We start from the raw sequence: 21,611 nt of genomic DNA on the forward strand, positions 1-21,611 counted from the left end.
ATTTCTAGGGTCGCTGTGTCTCGTGTCGCGTACTCGTATTTACGTGTCATCTGTGTCTCGTGTCCTCGTGTCATGTGACTTAGGTGGCCATGAATCGAGTTCAAGTGGATTAACTTGTTTATTGTTTATTGTGAGTAAATCATACCAATGATTTTAAGGGTTTCAACTTGATACTAGAAATTGCTGCCTAGATATGAATTCTTAGGCGAGTACCCCCTAAATCTATGGGAGAACCAACAAAGATTAGAGCAACAATGATGAAGGAAAATTTAAAAAAAGGAGTTGAACAACTCATCAAAGTCTTAATAATGAAAACATGGTTTGTGAATGGTGTTTTGTTGAGTTGGTGAAAGTGGGGTAATGTCCTAGATAGGAATTCTTAGGCAAGTACCCCCTAAATCTATGGGAGAACCAACAAAGATTAGAGCAACAATGATGAAGGAAAATTAAAAAAAGGAGTTGAACAACTCATCAAAGTCTTAATAATGAAAACATTGTTTGTGAATGGTGTTTTGTTGAGTTGGTGAAAGTGGGGTAATGTTAAGGCTTTCGCTAGGGTTCAAGTCTTACTTAGGACACACTTTTGCTTGTGCTCGTGTTTTATGTAAATGAATAATGGCAACATTGGTTGGGGTTGGGTGCAAGTCCTTGACCAATTTGGTAGAACTATACCCCCTAGTGATGGTAGCTTAGCCAAAGCTTGTTTTCACAAGTGCACATCTGTGCTTGTGTCGAGTGGAAGCATTAATCATAAAAAAATGAAATCATGGTTGGGAAACTAACGATACAACAAGTTTAGAGGGGAAATGTAATCAAAGTAGTGTTATCGTGTTTGCTAGGGAAATTTAGAGGGAAGGGTGACTAAGTGCTTTCATGTAATTGCAATAGACAAATATCTCTATAGGTGTTATCTTGGGGAAAAATAGGTAAATGGGTAACAAAACTTCTTAGGCCTTATAGTTTATGCAGTGAAATAGGAAACTGAATTTGAAAATGAAATATCCACAATATTTGAGCAATTTCATAAGAATTTCTTTTTTCTCACCATTAAAGAGCATGAAACTCATTCCACTTTACTAGTAAATTGATAAAGCCACGAAGTAAGAGTGTGTACACTTGTAATCTCTAGCCATTAATACTGTTGTTGAATCCAATCAGCAAAATCAAATGTGGAGCTCCAATTGACCTTGCCAAGAACCAAAATTACTCATGTTGGATAACACCAAAATTGATGTTTTGGGTGACTTTGCAATAACTAGTCAATAGATGGAAGAAATGAGCCAAAGTAATCCACTATGTAGTGATGCTGCAAAAATGCAATTTCAGCTATAATATAGATGAACAAAACCTTCTTAGAAGTCTCCATTAAATGGAAAAGGAGGGCTAAAGGAGAAATTCCATGGGCCAACCCCACAACAATAATGAAACAATAGAACAGTGTAGTTCTCATGTATAAATAGTTTGTTGAAGTGTTCTCTTAAAATAGAAAATGGATTTAATTTGTATTGGCAATGATTAGTTACACATCATTACATAAGAGTCACACAAGCCCGTTGACAAGAGCTTTCTATAGCTTGAAACAAGTATAGAGTTACATTCTCTTGTGGAAATAATGATGTTGTGGGGCCAATTTCGAAATGAGGGTTGGTTTGACAAGGACCACAAGTTGAAGCCACCTCTTATGAATAAAATATATACAAAAACAATATAAATAAATTAAATAATAATTAATTAACCAATAATTAGTATTGATGAGAAATGTCTCTAAGAACATGACAATTAGTGAAGGGGTACCTGCCTAGGTATGTATACAAGACCCTCAGTTGTAATCAAATCATCATATTCTCATTCATGCATTATATATACATTTCTATCCTCAATGGAGATCTTCATATTCCAAGTCTTCTGGAGTATTAAGTTATGTACGAACTCTATTCGTTACATTGGTATCAGAGCTTAGTTGAACGTTGTTCCTTACCTTGGTATCAGAGCTATTTGATCCTCTGGCTGCTTAACTGCTGCACAAAGCTAGTTTGATCCGACCTTTGGCCATCAACTTTCCATCAACCTTGTTATCGTGCAATTGAAGCGTTTAGCTACACAAAGTTTGGAGGTTCTCCAATATATTATTAGGCCTTTGGCCATTAAAAAAAACTAATTAAAAAAAAGAGAAATAAAAAAGTAAAAAAAGGATCAAAATATATATACTTGACCAACCAACGAAGAACACAATCACAAAAGCACATAATACGTGCAAAGAAGACGAAGATGAGCTAAGCACATTGGACGAGCTTGCTCTAAAGTGAGCCTGCGAAGAAGGATCGTGCGAAGCTTAAGGAAGTCAATTCTATGTGGTTGTGGATGGGGACATCGCTACGGGTCCGTTTCTGTACGCTGACACTAGTTCCGCCTCTGCTGTAGCAAGGAATTCTATCATCACCACTGTGCAACTACCATTCGACCCATCCTAAGATACAATCGTTAACAAGTAACCCAACACTACCGTCTAGACCACCCCTGTTACTGGTCTTGGTGCACCAAATATTAATCGTACATCTTCAATGTAAGAGGCAACATTCCTTGCAAGATATGGCACAAGGAGTCACATCTAAAGAGACAGGGCATGACAAATTAGAAAAATAAAAATAAAACTTAATTGCCACGCTAACTTCTAATTGACGCTATATGTTAAAATTAAAGTGTGATATTGTTGGAGGTGGATTTAGTGGGATATTAAAGACATACATATTTAAGTTAGAGTTAAAAAAGGGTATAAAATAAATTGTCCATTTAAGGAAAAATGGGTACTATATAAGCTTTATATAGTGATATAAATATGGAAAGGGTAGTTTAATATAAAGAGAACACTTAAAAGATATATAAATGAGAGGAAATTATTAAAAAAGGGTGCTAGTATTATTAAAAATAAGGAGTTTTCTTTATAATTTATGAAAAAGTATTAAAAATACTTTTTATAAAAAGAGTACTATAAGGTGGAAGTGAAAAGGATTTTTATTTTAATAGTAAGGTATTAAATTAGAAGAAGAAGAAGAAGAAGTGACCAAGTGGATAAAGTGGTCAGGAATGAATTCTAATCCGGAAATGATGGAATGCAAAATCGAGACTAAGTTGGAAATGAAGGAAGGAAGATTTCCAAGAACTTCATTTAACTATGCTTCAATACTATTTAGAATTAAGGGAACTATGGCAGGAAAAGATGTTACTATTTCTATCTCCTCCACCGAAAATAAAAGTTATATAAACCCGAAAATTGCAAACCAATTTGTGAATCCTAAGTCAAATATAATAAAAAAATTAGACTTCTTGGAGAACAAACAATATGAAATAACTGATTTACAATTAAGAATTGGGGATTATACATTTATATCACAATTTGCTGTTCAATCCCTATGGAGTGATCAAGGTGACATTATTTTGGGTTCACCTTGGATGGAAACACTACAGTCCTTTATCCTAAATACCACATTTTCCTACAAAAAGAAAACAAAAACGCTACAGGATGTTACATTAAAACCAAATTTAGTAACGCTAGAAGACCAGAAGGCAATGCAAAATATGCAAAAAGAAGTTGAAAAGATTATTGCAGACAAAAACAAAGAAGTTACTCGCCTCAAGGACCAAAGTGAGAAATTATTGACACAAATTAAGAAACTTCAAAATGACACGAAATCATTGAAAAACAAATTAGGAGAACTCATCACGAAAGAGGTATCAAAGTCTTCAGATGTAATCATTCAAGTTGAAGAAAAAGGAACGAATACCGTTCCAGTCAATATCATAACTCAAGAAGATGACATACTAGTGGAAGGGAAAACATATTCATATGTTACAGTTCAAGCGATGAAAAATCCAACAACAATAGTACTTCAAGTAAATCAGAATGTTGCCACACGCATGATGAGGGAAAATCAAACCACAAGAACTCCTTATCGACATTTGAATTACAAGAACAGACAATGCAATCAGTCCTCATATCTGTATCACTTAGAATAGAAACAACGAACTTATGTTCTAAAGACTACTAATGTCAATGTAATTCAGTCTTGTGATAAAAATTCACACAAAGTATCCAGTAATCACAAGATTGATTTAGGATGGTTAGATCCCTTCTCAATTCAACAATTTTATTTATCACTCGAAGGATCCTATCATCTTGTATCATTGGAGATGACAAATCAAAGAATTCCGAAAGTTGCAAATAGATTACAAGATGAATAAAAAAAGTTGCCTTGTCAACAATAAGCTTTGATGACAAAGCTTTTTGAAGAGGAAGGCATTGTTATGAATAATATATATATATATATAAAAATAATATAAATAAAATAAACAAGAATAATTTTAAACAATAATTAATTAACTAATAATTAGTATTGAATATGACCATTCGTGAAGGGGTACTTGCCTAGGTATATATACGAGACCTTCAATTATAATCAAATCATCATATTCTCGTTCATACATTATATATAGACATTTCTATCCTCAATGGAGATCTTCATATTCCAAGTCTTTTGGAGTATTTAACTTAAGTACAGACTCTGTTTGTTATATTGGTGTCAGAGCATAACTAAACTTTGTTTGTTACATTGTACAAGGATACTTCTAAATGACAATCACCATTACATGTATTGTCAAAAGTTAACCACACTTTGTTCTATTTGAATTTAGGTTCTTGTGATGGAGAGGAGTTATGGTTGAAAGGATTCCTTGCGATGTTTAAAGACAATGCATTCAATTGATAATGAGAGTTTCAGTCTATCTTTGAGATAGGGAAGCATTAAGAAATGAACTTGAAAAGTTGTTACGTGAAGATAACGAGGATGTGGGTGTGATATACAACATGAAATAAGAGTGAGAAAAATGTTTGTCTCTATCATTTAAGACTAACTGCTCTCGTTGAGAATACATCCAAAAGTGGCAGATGGTTTGTTAAAAAGGTGGTTTTAGGAGGGGTTGTTGGCCAAATTTAAATACAATATGAAGGGAGACCCCACTAGATTGTATGTAGAAGTGGTTGATTGTTATTGAACTTAAGAAGTGAAGATTGTAGGAGGTTGCCAAATTCAAAGATATCCAAAGGTGTAAGGATAATGCTAATGGAGTTGAATGACATAAGGTGTGTTTTGTGAAATTGTTGAAGTTCATAGGATTGTGCAATTCTCTTTAGTGTTGCTTGTTAGATTGGATACTCAAGTTATGAAAATCAAGCAAGTAATATGCAAGCATGATTCACACTTAAAGATTAGATAGAATGATGGATTTTGCTATAGCTAAATATTCTTTCACTATATATTTCCAAAGTATATTAAAAGAAAATTAGTTGGAGAAATTGCTCAATAGCTTGGCCAAGAAGGAAAGAGGTACCAAAAGACTTATACATCATAATCATTCACTAAAGATTTATGTTGGGAATCACATGCTAGACATATCATTGAAGGATGAATTCACTTTCAAGAGCATTTTTAATGAGTTCAATACGACCTACATCATCGTTTTCCATTCTTAAGGCTTAATAGTTTTAGCCAATACTTTTATGCCTAAGAAAGTGTTCACATATAATGATAATGCTTGTAATTTTAGGCTTTATGAACTTTAAAAAATGCAAATGTTATTGTTAATAACTAAGATATTAGAATTGATAGATTCTCTTATAGGTTATGTTAAGACATCGAACATGACTTAATCTGACAAATCACTTAGATAGGTATTAGAGGGCATCATTTAGAGCCCTGGCAATTTTCTTAAATGAAATGCTAGGCATACTTTGGAAGTAAGGGACCCTGAGGTTATACTCTCAAACCAACTAAACTTTTCACTAAATTGGATATGAAATCCTCTTAAATTTGTCATACAAAATCTGGGCCGTTGGTTAGATCTTGACGGTGATGCATAGCCCCTTCCAAACATTGTTGTGATTACACAGTGAAGTTTTTTTTTGTGGAATTTAAACTTGAAAGTACTCTAGAGTCTATACAACATGATTGTGCTGAGAAATCTATAGGGCAATGATTAGAGTGATTTTTCTTTCCTTGATAACTGCTTGTGATGTATTTTAACTTTTTCTTACTTATTAACTTATTATTATGTTTTTATATCATCAAACAACCACCAAAGCAAGAAGACCAAGAACATAAAATATAGGCGACAAGCCAGGGCCAAAACCTCTCTAATTGAGAGAGAAATCCGCAAATCTCTTCTCTTCCTTATAGATTCGTCAATTGACGAATTTGAAGAACTCTAGACCAAGACCAATACCCTCCAAGACCAAGTCCAACCTCTCTGGATGATGTGCTTTCCTTGAACAAGTCAAACCCAATCAAATCTCTTCCAGTAGCACAACTTCAACCCCCAGTTGTAGAATTTCGGCCTCCACTGCGGACCTGAAATTTTTGGCCCTCCTGCAGTTGATGCTGCCACACGTGCAAGCTTCGTTTTAGCCTTCCAAGGCTTCCTTAAACCTTCGCTTGGCTTTCACTGACTTTTGGAGCTTGAGGATGGCTTCTTGTGACCTTCACTTGACCTTCTTGCCTTCCCTTCTTCAAGATCGAACTTGTAGAGGTTAAGCCTAGATTTGCTGCAAAATCCCTAGCCTTCCTTCGCACATGTGAGAGAGAAATAGCCCAAAACCAAGTCTTCTTTGTCCTCTTCCTTCTTTGCTGCCTTCTTCTTCCTCTTCCTTTGCTTGAATGAGTGAGAGATGAATTTGACTCAAGGAGGTTGAGTTTCCTCCTCTATATAGGTTCCTCAAGGTGGACGTGGCTTCTCATTTTAGGCCGACTTGCTAGCTGCTAGGCTGACTTGGTCTTGAAGGGTATTTTGATGCTTTTAAGGACAAAAATAAATTTCTTTACAAGTTACAATGTGCTTGAAGGGGTCTTCAACTTATGACAACGACTCTTTTGACTGTTTAACCTAGGACAAACTCTAGAAGCACTCAATGGGTGTTTGACCTATAAAATAAGACCTTGAGCATAAAAACCATGCTCCAATAATAATAATAATAATAATAATTTTTCTTTCATTTTGCAATTTACAAGAGTCAAAAAGTACATTTCATATTTATGAAGACCAAACCTAGTTACACATTTTTCAACACTCCCTCTTAACTAGGGAGGCATTCATAAATGGTACATGGACATTCTCAATCTGAACAGATCCCATAAGAAGAGTCAGATTGGTAGACCATCTATTTAGCATCATATCAACCAACATTGTCACATAGCAATGCCTTGATTAACAATTCTATCTGTCCACAAGATCATAGCACAATGCTGACGAGACCAATGATTTGTAGACACCATCATCATTGTCTCTCAAGGTACATACCCCACCCGGGTGTTCACAGAGTATGACCTTCTTTGGACTATTCTTATCGTGGATAGCTAGTCCTCAAAGAATATCTGTCCACGACAACTCTTAGCTTGGATTCCCTACGTCATCCTGAAAGAGTATCGGCTACCAGATGCTTAGCCAATCCTCCATTCTGTCTTCTCAAGTGAAGACAAGAATGATTTGCCTATCTCTCACTCTCAACTAGGGAGGATACATCAACCTCACCAAGCTTGTCTCTCAAATATACAAGCTTCTTATTAGGAAGAGATTCGTCAATATGTCAACTACCTGCTCATCGGTGGAGATATACTGTCGCTACAACACACCATCTTGTACTAGCTTCCGAATGTAGTGATACTTGTTGTTGATATTCTTTGTCTTTCCATGAGATACCGGGTTTTCTAACAATCGTATACAACTGGTGTTATCATAATGTATTATTGTAGGGTCCATTGGTCCTTCAAATAGGTCTGATAGCAACTTCATTAACAAGACAACTTCTCTACCTACTTCACAGGTTGCAATGTACTCAAAGCAACCGTATCTTGTTTTCTGCTTACCCATGAGATCATGGAGGATCCCAAACTAAAATATCCTCATGTGGTGCTTCTTCCATCCTATTCACTGCCTCCCCAGTCGGAATCTGTATATCTAATCAATGGGTGTTTGACCTATAAAATAAGACCTTGAGCATAAAAACCATGCTCCAAAAATAATAATAATAATAATTTTTATTTCATTTTACAATTTACAAGAGTCAAAAAGTACATTTCATATTTATGAAGACCAAACCTAGTTACACATTTTTCAACACTCCCTCTTAACTAGGGAGGTATTCATAAATGGTACATGGACATTCTCAATCTAAAGAGATCCCATAAGAAGAGCCAAATTGGCAGACCATCTATTTAGCATCATATCAACCAACATTGTCACGTAGCAATGCCTTGATTAACAACTCTATCTGTCCACGAGATCAGAGCACAATGCTGGCGAGACCAATGATTTATAGACACCATCATCATTGTCTCTCAAGGTACATACCCCACTTGGGTGTTCACAGAATATGACCTTCTTTGGACTATTCTTATCGTGGATAGCTAGTCCTCAAAGAATATCGGTCCATGACAACTCTTAGCTTGGATTTCCTACGTCATCCTGAAAGAGTATCAACTGCCAGATGCTTAGCCAATCCTCCATTTTGTCTTCCCAAGTGAAGACAAGAATGATTTGCCTATCTCTCACTCTCAACTAGGGAGGATACATCAACCTCACCAAGCTTGTCTCTCAAATATATGTAGGTTTTGACCTCGTACAAAAATTACCTGCATACGAATTCTAAAACACATAAAATAAACAATGCGAGAGCATAACACATAAAACACATATACACAGAGATTTTCCCCTGGATCCCAAAACGGGGACTACCAGCTTGATTTTTCATTATTATCCTTTCAATGTTACAATACATATTTATACAAGCCGAAGCATCCAATACCATGGACCGAAAACCATCGTGTCCAAAACCATAGACCGAAAACCATCGTGTCAAAATTTTCTGGGGCGCTGCCCCGGACCCCATAGAGTGGGGTTACCTGCACCCCTCAAACCCCCTCAAACCCCCTGTGACCCCCCCATTATGCAATCAGCGCAATGAAGGGGGGGATCCACCCCCCCGGTTAACTACGTGGGCTAGTCGTGGAAAGAATATAACACAACCCAACATTCTCCCACTTGTTGTTTTCTTTCCATAGGGGGCCACAAGAGAGATTAGTCATTTATCCAACCCTGCAACGCCCATTGTTTCTCTACACCAAGAGAACTTCTCAAAGCTCACAGATTTTTTCAATGCATCTGCAGTATTCTTCAAAGTGTCCACCTTTATCAACAACACCTTTTTGTCTTCTATCATATCCCTCACAAAGTGATACTGAACATCAATGTGCTTTGTTTTTGAATGATATGCAGGGTTCTTTGCCAAGGAAATTGCACTTTGGCTGTCACAATGTATCTTTATAGCTCCCTGTACTAACCCCATACTTGAACAAAATCTCTGCAACCAAACTGCTTCCTTGCTTGCATGAGTGGCTGCCATGTATTCTGCCTCTGTAGTTGATAGTGCCACTACAGATTGTTTCTTACTCATCCAATTGACTGCACCTCCAAATAGGTTAAACACATACCCACTTGTAGATCTTCTCTGATCTAGATCTCCAGCCTAGTCTGCATCAACAAAGCCACGAATATCCAACACTCTGTCCAATCCTAGTCTTCCATGGTAGCACAAACCATAATCACTAGTGTCACGCAAATACTTGAAAACCCACTTCACTGCTGTCTAATGCCCCTTTCCTGGTTTTGACATAAACCTGCTCAATACTCCCACTGCATGTGCAATGTTTGGGCTAGTACAGACAATTGCATACATCAGGCTACCGGCTGCACTTGCATATGGAACACGGGACATGTCCTCTTCTTCTTCTTGTGTCTTGGGACACTGTTCAACAGATAACTTTACACCTATAGGAATAGGAACCTTCACCGGTTTACTATCCTGCATATTAAATCTCTGCAATATTGTCTCGACATACTTCCTATGGTTTAACCAGAGCTTCCTCTTTGCCCGATCTCTTTTAATTTCCATGCCCAAAATATAGTTTGCAACACCAAGATCTTTCATGTCAAATTTGGAGGACAATTGGGTCTTCAAATCCTGGATAATTTCTTTGTCATTTCCAACCAGCAACGTAACATCCATGTACAAGACCAAATAAATAACACGGTCACCAATTAATTTAAAATACACACAGTGATCTGCTTTGCTTCTGGCGAAGCCAAGTCCCCGTATAAATGTTTCAAATTTTTGATACCACATCCTTAGTGACTGTTTTAACCCATACAAAGACTTCTTTAACTTGCATACCAGTTTTTTCTTACCCTTCATCGCAAAGCCTTCAGGTTGCTTCATGTAGATTTCCTCTTCCAAATCCCCGTGAAGAAATGCTGTCTTCACATCCATCTGTTCTACCTCAAAATCAAAAGCAGCAGCAACAGAGAAAAGTAATCTAATAGAAGTTACCTTGGCAACAGGAGAAAAAATATCACCAAAATCAATTCCCGACACTGGGAATAACCTTTTGCTACCAACTGAACTTTGTATTTCTCCACCTTTCTTTTTGCATTTGTCTTCTTCTTGAACACCCATTTGCTGCCAATGGGTTTCCTTTCAGCCGACAACTCCACTAGATCCGAAGCCTCATTTTTGTGCAAAGATGCCATTTCATCAACCATGGCCTCTTTCTAGAGTTTTCCATCCTCTGAATCTATTGCCTCCTTCATAGTTCTCGGATCATCATCAGTAATAGATAAAGCAAAATTTGAACAGAAAGCAGATGGACTATACCTTTCTGGCTGTCTTCTTCCTCGAACTGATCTTCTCACAATCGGAATTTGTGGCTCTTCATCTTCTGATTCCTCCTCTGCTATAGAGTCCGATTCTTCTTCCTTTAGCTCAAACTCTATCTTTTCAGATTCCTTTGGTTGGACTTCATGTTTAATAACATCTTTCACCTCTCTGAACACCACATTTCGGCTGTACACAACCTTCTTTGTTACTGGGTTCCAAAGCTTATAACCCTTTAAACCATCCTTATACCCAATAAAGATGCACTTTTCAGATTTTCTATCCAACTTGGTTCGTTTTTCCTTTGGAACATGTACATATGCATCACATCCAAATACCCTCATATGTGAAAGAGAGGGTTTCTTACCAGTCCATACCTTTTGTGGAGTTTTATCCTCCAACGCTGATGAAGGTGATCTATTGACTAGGTAACATGCTGTCTCTACCGTCTCTGCTCAGAATTCCTGTCCTAACCCGACACCACTGAACATGCTTCTTGCCCTTTCCATCAATATCTTGTTCATTCTTTCTACAACTCCATTTTGCTGAGGTGTATATGGAGTAGCCTTCTGCCGTGTTATACCACACTTCTTACCGAATTTTCAAATTCCTTACTGCAAAACTCTCCACTGTTATCTGTCCTCAGCGCTTTTATCTTCTTTTTTGCCTGGTTTTCCACTGGAGCCTTAAGTTCTTTAAACCTGTCAAAGACTTCAGATTTCTTCTTAAGGAAATATATCCATGTATTCCTTGAGAAGTCACCTATAAATGATACATAGTACACAGACTTACCCAGTGATGGAACCTTCACAGGTCCAAACACATCACTGTGCATAAGCTCTAATATCTGTTTTGCCCTCTTACCACCAGAGGGGAAACTCACCCGATTCTGCTTCCCATATACACAATTTTTACAAAAATCAAAATCCAGAGAGCTATTAGTCATACCTTCCACCATACCTTTACCATGAGGTATTTGAAGACCCTTCTCTCCAATATGTCCAAGCCTTTGATGTCACATCATGGTCTTTTCTCCAGAGACCACTAGATTTTTTGCTTCACTCTCAGGAACCACAGAACTATTGCACCCATCAACAACAGTGCTACATTGCAACTTGTACACAGTTCCAATTCGAACTCTCCGCATCAATACCAGTGCTCCCCGAACCATCTTACATGTATCTTTCTCAAACACTGTTTTTACACTTACATCATACAACTTGCTTACAAAAATCAGATTTCTGGCTAATGTAGGAATATGCAGAACGCTCGGAAGTGTTCTAACCCTTCCACCTTGCAACTTCAACTTTTCTTTTCCACGACCAACGATTTTAGCCTTCCTGTCATCCCTCAAGAAGACATCACCACCATCATATTTCTCATACTCGCAAAACTACTCTCTATGGGGAGTGAAGTGAAAGGATGCACCTGAGTCAATCAACCATGCCTCATGATCTACATGTGTACTTGAAGAAGCCAAGTACACATCGCCACCTTCATCTGAGGTGGTTTTTGCCTCTGTAGAAGGAGCATCATCAAATCCCTTTCCTTTATCAGGAGCTTTAGATTTACAATCCCTTTTGTAGTGCCCTTCCTTTCCGCATTTCCAGCACACCACCTTTACAAGTTTTCCTGGAGATTTAGATCTCCCTCTAGATTTATATCTCCCACTCGATGACTCATTTTTGTTTTTGTTCTGGGATCGTCCTCGTACAGATAAGGCATCACCATTTTGGCTCTCCATATTTTTCCCTCTCATCTCCTCCGTTAGCAAGGATGAGACTATTTCATTAAACTGCAAGACAGTTGCATTGCTACTTATTGCAATAACCAGATTATCCCACGGATCTGATAGAGAACACAACAAACTAATGCACTTATCTTCATCTGAAATTTTGATATCAACAGACGATAACTGACTTACCACAGTATTAAACCCATTCAGATGCTCTGTCACCGAGTCTCCATCTTTCATCCTCAGGTTATACAGCTTTTTCCGTAGGAACAGTTTATTAACCAAAGAGTTAGATTGGTACAAAATCCCTAACTTGTCCCACAAAGCCTTCGTCGTAGCTTCCCCCGATACATTCGACAATACTGAATCTGAGACAATTGTATTGTGCTTTTGCCTTCCGATCCAACTTCTTCCATTCTTCATCAGACACTCCCGTTGGTTTAGTACCCGGATCTACTGCAATCCACTGATCTTTATCCACCAACAGATCCTCCATCTTGTGTTTCCACACTCAAAACTCTGACCATTAAATTTCTTGATCTATATCTTTCCACTGCTCGCCATCTTCTTTCACCCCAGAATCAATCCCGCAGATCTCCCACTGAACGGGGTCTACCACAGGCCTGAGCGAAACCCCTCAGCAACAAAGGCGTCCCCTTGAAGCCCAAACAACTTTGATACCAAACGTAGGTTTTAACCCCGTACAGAAATTACCTACATACGAATTCTAAAACACATAAAATAAACAATGCGAGTGCATAACACATAAAACACATATACACAGAGATTTCCCCTGGATCCCAAAATCAGGACTACTAGCTTGATTTTTCATTATTATCCTTTCAATGTTTCAATACATATTTATACATGCCGAAACATCCAATACCATGGACCGAAAACCATCGTGTCCAAAACCATGGACCGAAAACCATCGCGTCCAAAAACATGTGGGAAAATCATGCACAAAACCATTGGTGGGTCCGCTCAACCTAACATAGGTTCCAAAACCAAAATCACCCCTCAAACCCCTGTGACCCCCCCGCTATGCAATCAACGCAACGAAGGGGGGGCGGATTAACCACCCGGTTAACTACATGAGCTAGTCGTGGAAAGAATATAACACAACCCAACAATATACAAGCTTCTTATTAGGAAGATATTTCGTCAATATGTCAACTACCTGCTTGTCGGTGGAGAGATACTGTACCTACAACACACCATCTTGTACTAGCTTCCATATGTAGTGATACTTGTTGATATTCTTTGTCTTTCCATGAGACACTGGGTCTTCAAACAATTGTATACAACTGGTGTTATCACAATGTATCATTGTAGGGTCCATTGGTCTTTCAAATAGGTTCGATAGCAACTTCCTTAACAAGACAACTTCTCTACCTACTTCACAGGTTGCAATGTACTCAACCTCACCAATACTCAAAGCAACCGTATCTTGTTTTTTGCTTATCCATGAGATCATGGAGGATCCCGAACTAAAATATCCTCCTGTGGTGCTTCTTCCATCTTGTTCACTGCCTCCCCAGTCGAAATCTGTATATCCAATCAAGTGGGCACCATTCCTCCTATCATATTTTAGGTAGTGGTGGATTGTTCCTTGCAGGTATCTCAGTATGTGTTTCATTGCTATTCAATGACCATGCTTTGGCTGCACTTGGAACTGACTGAGAATATTTACTGCAAAACATATGTCTAGTCGAGTATTCACCAAGTACATCAGTGAGCCAATCAATTGCCTATACCTAGAAGGATCCATAAGGCTTGATTCAAAACTCCTTAGTCTTTTCAAGTTTGTGATCATTGGGGTTGTCATTGTTTTGCAATCCATCATGTCAAACCTCTTCAACATCTTGATCAGATACTTTCCTTGACCTAGATAGATTTCATCAAGTCCTTGCCAGACTTCCAGTCCCAAATAATAGTGCATCAACGCTAGATCCTTCATGTCAAATTCTACTGCTAGTTGCTTCTTGCATTCTTCAATTCGACTTTCTACACCTATCAAGAGAAGATCATCCACATACAAAAGAATGGTTACCGATTTTCCCTTCACAACCTTAATATAAATGTCCAGATCAACAAAACTCTTTGTGAAGCCTAATCTCTGTAGTATGCATCCATCCTAGGATACCATGCCTTTGGTGCTTGCTTGAGGCCATACAATGCCTTCTTCAATCTGCAAACATATGCCTTTTTGTCCTTAACTTCAAACCCCAAGGGTTGTTCTACATATAATTCCTCATCAATTGTGCCTTTCAGGAAATGCAGTCTTGATATCCATTTGGTTGATGTTCCACCCCATCGATGTTGCCAAAGAGACCAACGAACGTATAATAGTATAACTTGCTGTCAGAGCAAATGTCTCTTCATACTTGATGCCTTCTTGTTGAGAGAAGCCCATAGCCACAAATCTTGCCTTATATTTATCAATACTTCCATCTACTGCATGTTTGATCTTGTATATCCATTTGGAAGTTACCTCAAATTTGTCTTTAGGCTTAGGTACGATCTCCCAAACCCCATTCTTCATCATAGATTGATATTCTTCATTCATGGCATCCTTCCGTTCTTGGTGATTGACAACTTTTTCAAAAGTGGATGGCTCTGCTTCTATTAGTTTTGTCATGTAGGCTGCATACCCAGAATATTGTTTGGGCTTTTTACTTTCCTTGAATGTACCTTGAGCTGCCCCATGACCTTCTGCATCAAGTAGTGTAAACTTCAACCATTTAGGCCTTTTTATAGTTTCGGGAATAACCACAGGATGTATAGGTTCATTGGGAACTTCATCTTCATGATTTCATTCTTCTTCTTCCTTGGTAACTTCCTCTTCAAATACTTGAAGTTCATCATCGGAGTCCATTGGGAGATCCTTTGATTTTTGAATGAAGTACTTTCATTAAATATCACATTTGAACATATTCTATTCGATGTCCTTCCTTTATGTAGATCCTATAGGCCTTAGAAGAGTTACTATAGCCCACAAAGGTTCCCTTCATGCTAGATAGATCCAACTTCTTTCTTTTGTCTTTAGGTATATGTATATAGATAGGACAACCATAAATTCAGAGATGATCTACGGTTGGTTTCTTCCCAGTGAATACCTCTTCGGGAGTCTTGTTATCAAGGAACTTATTTAATGTAGTATAGATCTTCATAATGCCCTTAATCAACCTCAGCTTTGATCCCATGTTGAGAAATCTATAGGGCAATGATTAGAGTGATTTCTCTTTCCTTGATCACTGCTTGTGATATATTTTAACTTTTTCTTACTTATTAGCTTCTTTACTTATTATTATCTTTGTATATCATCAAACAACTACCAAAACAAGAAGAACAAGAACACAAAATATTGGCTGCAAGCTAGGGCCAAAACATCTCCAATTGAGAGGAAAACCTGCAAATCTCTTCCCTTCCTTGTAGATTCTTGAATTGATGAAATCCAGGACCTTTAGACCAAGACCAGGTCCACCCACTCTAGATGATGTGCTTTCCTTGAACAAGTCAAACCCAATCAAATCTCCTCCAGTAGCACAACTTCGACCCCCAGCTACAAAATTTGGCCTCCACAGTGGACCTGAAATTTTCGGTCCTCCTGCAGTTGATGCTGCCACATGTGTGAGCTTTGTTTTAGCCTTCAATGGCTTCCTCAAACTTATGTTGCACGAAACTTCTAGGAAAATGATGTTTCGGGACCTACCCGTACCCGAAACTTGGCCGAAACTTGACTAAAACTCGACCATTATGTAATCATCTATGAGAGTTAATATAGACTTGGTTTTCCTTCTAAATTGTCATCTATGGGTCTTATCCCCTTTTTTCTTGCAAGATAATGTGGTATTCTCTTATTTATAAATATATTTTTATATATATAAACATATATGGTGTTTCAGCCAACGTTTTGGCCGATGTTTCCATTTTTGGGAGCTGACGTTTCTAAACATACCCGTTTAAGAAAGTATGAAACGTTTCGTGCAACTTAGCCTCAAACCTTTGCTAGGCTTTTTTTGACTTCTGGAGCTTGAGGATGGCTCTTTGTGACCCTGGCTTAACCTTCTTGCTTTTCCTTCTTCAAGATCGAACTTGTAGAGGAAAAACCTAGATCTGCTGCAAAAATCCTAGCCTTCCTTCACACATGTGAGAGAGAAATAGCCCAAAACGAAGTCTTCTTCGTCCTCTTCCTTCTTCACTGCCTTCTTCTTCTTCTTCCTTCGCTTGAATGAGTGAGAGATGGATGCGGTTCAAGGAGGTTGAGTTTCCTCCTTTATATAGGCTCTGCAAGGTGGACGTGGCTCCTCATTTTAGGCTGACTTGCTAGCTGCCAGGCCGACTTGGTCTTGATGGGTATTTTGACACTTTTAAGGACAAATAATTTTCTTTACAGGTTACAATGTGCCCGAAGGGGTCTTCAACTTATGACAATGACTCTTTTGACTTCTTGACCTAGGACAAACCATAGAAGCACTCAATGGGTGCTTGACCTATAAAATAAAAGACTTTGAGCATGAAACCCATGGTCCAGAAAATAATAATAATAATTTTTCTTTCATTTTACACTTTACAAGAATCAAAAAGTACATTTCATATTTATGAAGACCGAACCTAGTTACAAATTTTTCAATAGATTGCAATTCTAAACATACCCGTTTAAGAAAGTATGAAACGTTTCGTGCAACTTAGCCTCAAACCTTTGCTAGGCTTTTTTTGACTTCTGGAGCTTGAGGATGGCTCTTTGTGACCCTGGCTTAACCTTCTTGCCTTTCCTTCTTCAAGATCGAACTTGTAGAGGAAAAACCTAGATCTGCTGCAAAAACCCTAGCCTTCCTTCACACATGTGAGAGAGAAATAGCCCAAAACGAAGTCTTCTTCGTCCTCTTCCTTCTTCACTGCCTTCTTCTTCCTCTTCCTTCGCTTGAATGAGTGAGAGATGGATGCGGTTCAAGGAGGTTGAGTTTCCTCCTTTATATAGGCTTTGCAAGGTGGACGTGGCTCCTCATTTCAGGCTGACTTGCGAGCTGCCAGGCCGACTTGGTCTTGATGGGTATTTTGACACTTTTAAGGACAAATAATTTTCTTTACAAGTTACAATGTGCCTGAAGGGGTCTTCAACTTATGACAATGACTCTTTTGACTTCTTGACCTAGGACAAACCATAGAAGCACTCAATGGGTGCTTGACCTATAAAATAAAAGACTTTGAGCATGAAACCCATGGTCCAAATAATAATAATAATAATTTTTCTTTCATTTTACACTTTGCAAGAATCAAAAAGTACATTTCATATTTATGAAGGCTGAACCTAGTTACAAATTTTTCAATAGATTGCAATTCAAAACAAGACATGGTTAGATCAGTGTTGATAACATTGGCATCGGAAAAAGATCAGTGAGGGTCCAGAAAACATCTTCTCAGAAACATTGGCGAAGAAACTGGCAAAAATCAGCAAACTGTGGCGAACATTAAAAAATACAATTTCTTATTTTTATTTTTTTTCAAAATCTGGAAAATCAAAAAATCAGAAAAAACCACAGTTTTTTTCAGGCCAAACAAATCGCGAATTTTCAGCATATTACCAAAAAACCAAAAAATCAGCGATGTTATCAACACTGGGTTACAGTCGGTAGCCTTTTGTAAATAATGTATTTTGAAGCAATAATATTTACAGAGTACATTGGGCAATCAAATTTAAACTTTCTTTTAAGTTTTCAGGCATTTGAAAATTCATGGTATGTAGACTTGAATTTTGTAACTGGTGTCATGGCATTTAAAGTAGTCATTTGGCATGTTACTAAATTCCATCCTTTGTTTAAATATAAAATTTGCAATTTGGACACTGATTCATCCATTATTTTCAAGGTAGGCATGTAGATACTCCTGTTATGCCATTGGTAAAGTGAGAGTTTGTTAATGATTTTCCATTACTGGTGTAGTCAAGAGGTGCTTGAAAACCTAGAAAGGCTTTCGAAAGTTTGCAAATTCAACCACAGGTTAACAAATTGAGGCAGACCTTACAGCTATTTTGTTCAGCGACTAAATGATGTCAGTTCGATAGACAGATCAAGCGTCCATTGTAGTAGTTTTGGTCACTAGTATTTACTCTTGGACAAAACCTAAGATTATGAATTTGAATGGATATGCATTTTATTAGTTTGTAAATGTTCTTGAACTCAGGCATCAAGTGCGGATTTAGAATTCTTCCATCAAAATAAATGAGCAATGTTCAAGGACCTAAATTATGGCTTATACATAGGTTCAAGGATATTACCTTTTGGTGTGCCTTTTGGATGGGTGGATCTTCTTGCTGACCGTTGCACCATAATTGTCACTTGCATGTTTAGTTTGGTATGTTACTCAAACGGGTAATTAGAGGGATCTGGTCGATAGCTTTTGATCATGCATTTGCGCAGCCAGAGTCGACATATGGAATAAAACATGCAAAGTTGCATTCAACTATCTTGCTCCAGTGGTCTTTCGGAATCTAAAGTTGTTAAATGATTAAGGCATGAAATTTTCGTATTCAAGAGATGTTTGGATTTTAATTTAAACTTAGTAAACGAGAGAAACGTAGAAGTCCAATATACAAACATATGGGTGCAACAAGAGTAACGCTATGGTTGTGATATTCATTAGACCTTGAATTTCTGTAGAGAAGTAATTTATTACATATGTAATAAAAGTGGATGTTTACTTGTTGAATACTTCTTCACCATTTAGGTTCTTGCAGTCTTCCTCAGCCATAGTCAAAATCATATGGCTAGTTGTTAAATGTATACAGCGAGAAAATGGCAAGTGGATACTGACTGATGCTAATGGTTGGATTTATTGATTGAATTGCTAATTATGTCTTTACAGCTTTTTTTTGATACGCCAGGTATCATGCGCAGTAGTTCTGGCCGCTTTTACAGTGCGGATGTCACACAACGCACTGAAAGTGCATGGAGATCATTATTTCTCTATGATGTACTACTAGTAATGATTGATGCTCATCGGCATCTTGCAAAGTATGTATTTTCTATGGAGTTATTGTTTTCTTTTTTTCTGTTCACATATTGGTCAAGGTTTTGCATGTTTTACAATCTGCTGTCTATTTCCTTTTGCTTTCAAATTACATTGTGCTAACATATCTCAGTTCTTGAATTAAAGATCCAACTTAATGTATTGCATTCTGACATTACATCTTTTATGGGAGTGTTGAGTTCTGATGCTGGAAATGCTTTTGTCTCGTACTAGGTTGCATGAAATGTGGAAATGGGTACAGTGTGGAAATGTACCTCTCAAAACTCTGGGAATGAAGAATCACAATATTTAAAAATATGAAAAATATAAATATTACAAAAAATAGTTTTTTGTTTTTTGTTTTTGTTTTTAAAACTAATTCTTGTCTTCAATATTGTAATAAAGTGATCAAGAAAATTAAAATAATAGACAAATGCAATTTTACTGGATTTAGCCATCTTAGCCCCATATCTGGATATGTTTCATCAAGGAATTGGTGTTTCATATTGGATTTGACAAATATTTTTACGGACCAGTTTCTGGTTTTAGGATACAGATCCTGTTGCTTATGAATCAGATCTTGAAATACTATTCATTTTAAAAATTAAGGGAAAGTTTCTGGTTTTAGGATACAGATCCTGTTGCTTAGGAATCAGATCTTGAAATACTATTCATTTTAAAAATTAAGGGAAATGGTTCCCACTGGAGGAACCAATTCCTAAAGATCAGGAATCAGTTCCTCCAATGTCAACAATTTCCTGTCTCCATGTTGAAAATCAGGTAAAAACCAAAAAAATTGAAAAAGAGGATGAGAAAGGATGAAGAATCATTTGAGAATCCATGATATTATAGAAGTAACTAGATCTTGGCTATAGTTGAACTGAGGATACAACATGGCATATAGGAATTGGTTGTAAATGGAGATGGAAGGTGTTGTCATGGAATGTTCGTTTCAGGAAAAAATGGTTTCTATTATTTAATCGTATTAGTATAGGAGAGAAACTCTTGTCCAAGTTGACTTAATTGGTTCCCATCTAATTAACTTCATTAGCTCAACAACAAGGAACTTATTGAGGATAGAATGGTTTCGGCAAGTTGACATTGGACAACAGTGCAAATGTTCTTTGGAAGTGCCAAGAGTAAGAAGGGTGCAAGTGATTGTGATAATATTTATTTTCAGATTAAGGCACCGACAGATCACAAGCTTCTAGGCTATAAACATCCAACCCAATGAAATATCTTTAAACATGACAATCAACTCTTTAAGACAAGCATGGAGCTTTCTAGTGGTGGTAATTTGGGGAAAGGTCCATAATGAGATGATTCTGGAATTTTGGGACATGTTTTTTTTCTTTTTGTAAAGACCTTGATTCTATGTAAAATCCAGTGTTACAAGAGTCTTCGATCACTCACGATTCCAACTTTGATCTTCAACCAAACAAGCTGATCTGAATCTTGGCGACGCAAGTTTGACTCGTGATTTTGGCAATTTGTAGAGGACTCAACGAGCCACTCAGATTCTTTGGTTAAAAGCCGACAAAGTTTTATTTTGTGGTTTCGCTTATACTTCTTCTTGCCGCTTGCCGCGCTTGGAGCTCGCTTTCATTTCTTCTTGCCATTTCGATAAAACGAAACCCTTTCTCTAATTCGTCAAGGTCGTGATGGGTTTTGCTAGTCAGATTCATGTATACAGTATTAGGCAATCGACTTCATGTATTAGGGAACGTCTTTAGCATTGGTCGGCTTACTCGTCTTACCAAACTACAATGCTTTCTGGGTTTCTTTATGCCTTAGGTCTAGCCATGTTGCCTTTCCCCCGCCTAAAGAGTCACCTAAGTGAATTACAGGTCCACTTACCAAACACAAACTTTTTGCCCCCATGCTCATGCCAATAGCTATTGACTTGGCTGCAATACATACATATTTGTGGCTACTCCCCGATGGTTGAGCAACGTTATTTTCGTTTAAAAATATCATTTTGAATAAAAGAAACTGGTTGTAGTATGTTAAAGTTCTATATTGTTTTGAATAAAAGAAAATTGTCGCTGAATGTTGGAACTTTACAAGGACCTATAATAATGAAACAATTCCTTAAATCCATTTGTTCTC

At 37.4% G+C, this 21,611-nt stretch overlaps 1 protein-coding gene across 1 annotated transcript in view; it reads left to right on the top strand.

Moving 5' to 3' along the window:
• The window catches only part of LOC149197939 (GTP-binding protein ERG-like), a 166,628-nt gene that overhangs the window by 32,533 nt on the left and 112,484 nt on the right, over positions 1-21,611 (top strand). Inside the window, exon 3 of the mRNA XM_089406034.1 lies at positions 19,359-19,507. Within this exon, the coding sequence (XP_089262160.1) occupies positions 19,359-19,507 (149 nt within the window). The remainder of the gene's footprint in view (positions 1-19,358; positions 19,508-21,611) is intronic.

Source organism: Pinus tabuliformis, chromosome 2_2, assembly GCF_031772625.1.
Source record: "Pinus tabuliformis cultivar Carrire ecotype Pingquan chromosome 2_2, CPIR1, whole genome shotgun sequence".
Classification (NCBI taxonomy): domain Eukaryota; kingdom Viridiplantae; phylum Streptophyta; class Pinopsida; order Pinales; family Pinaceae; genus Pinus; species Pinus tabuliformis.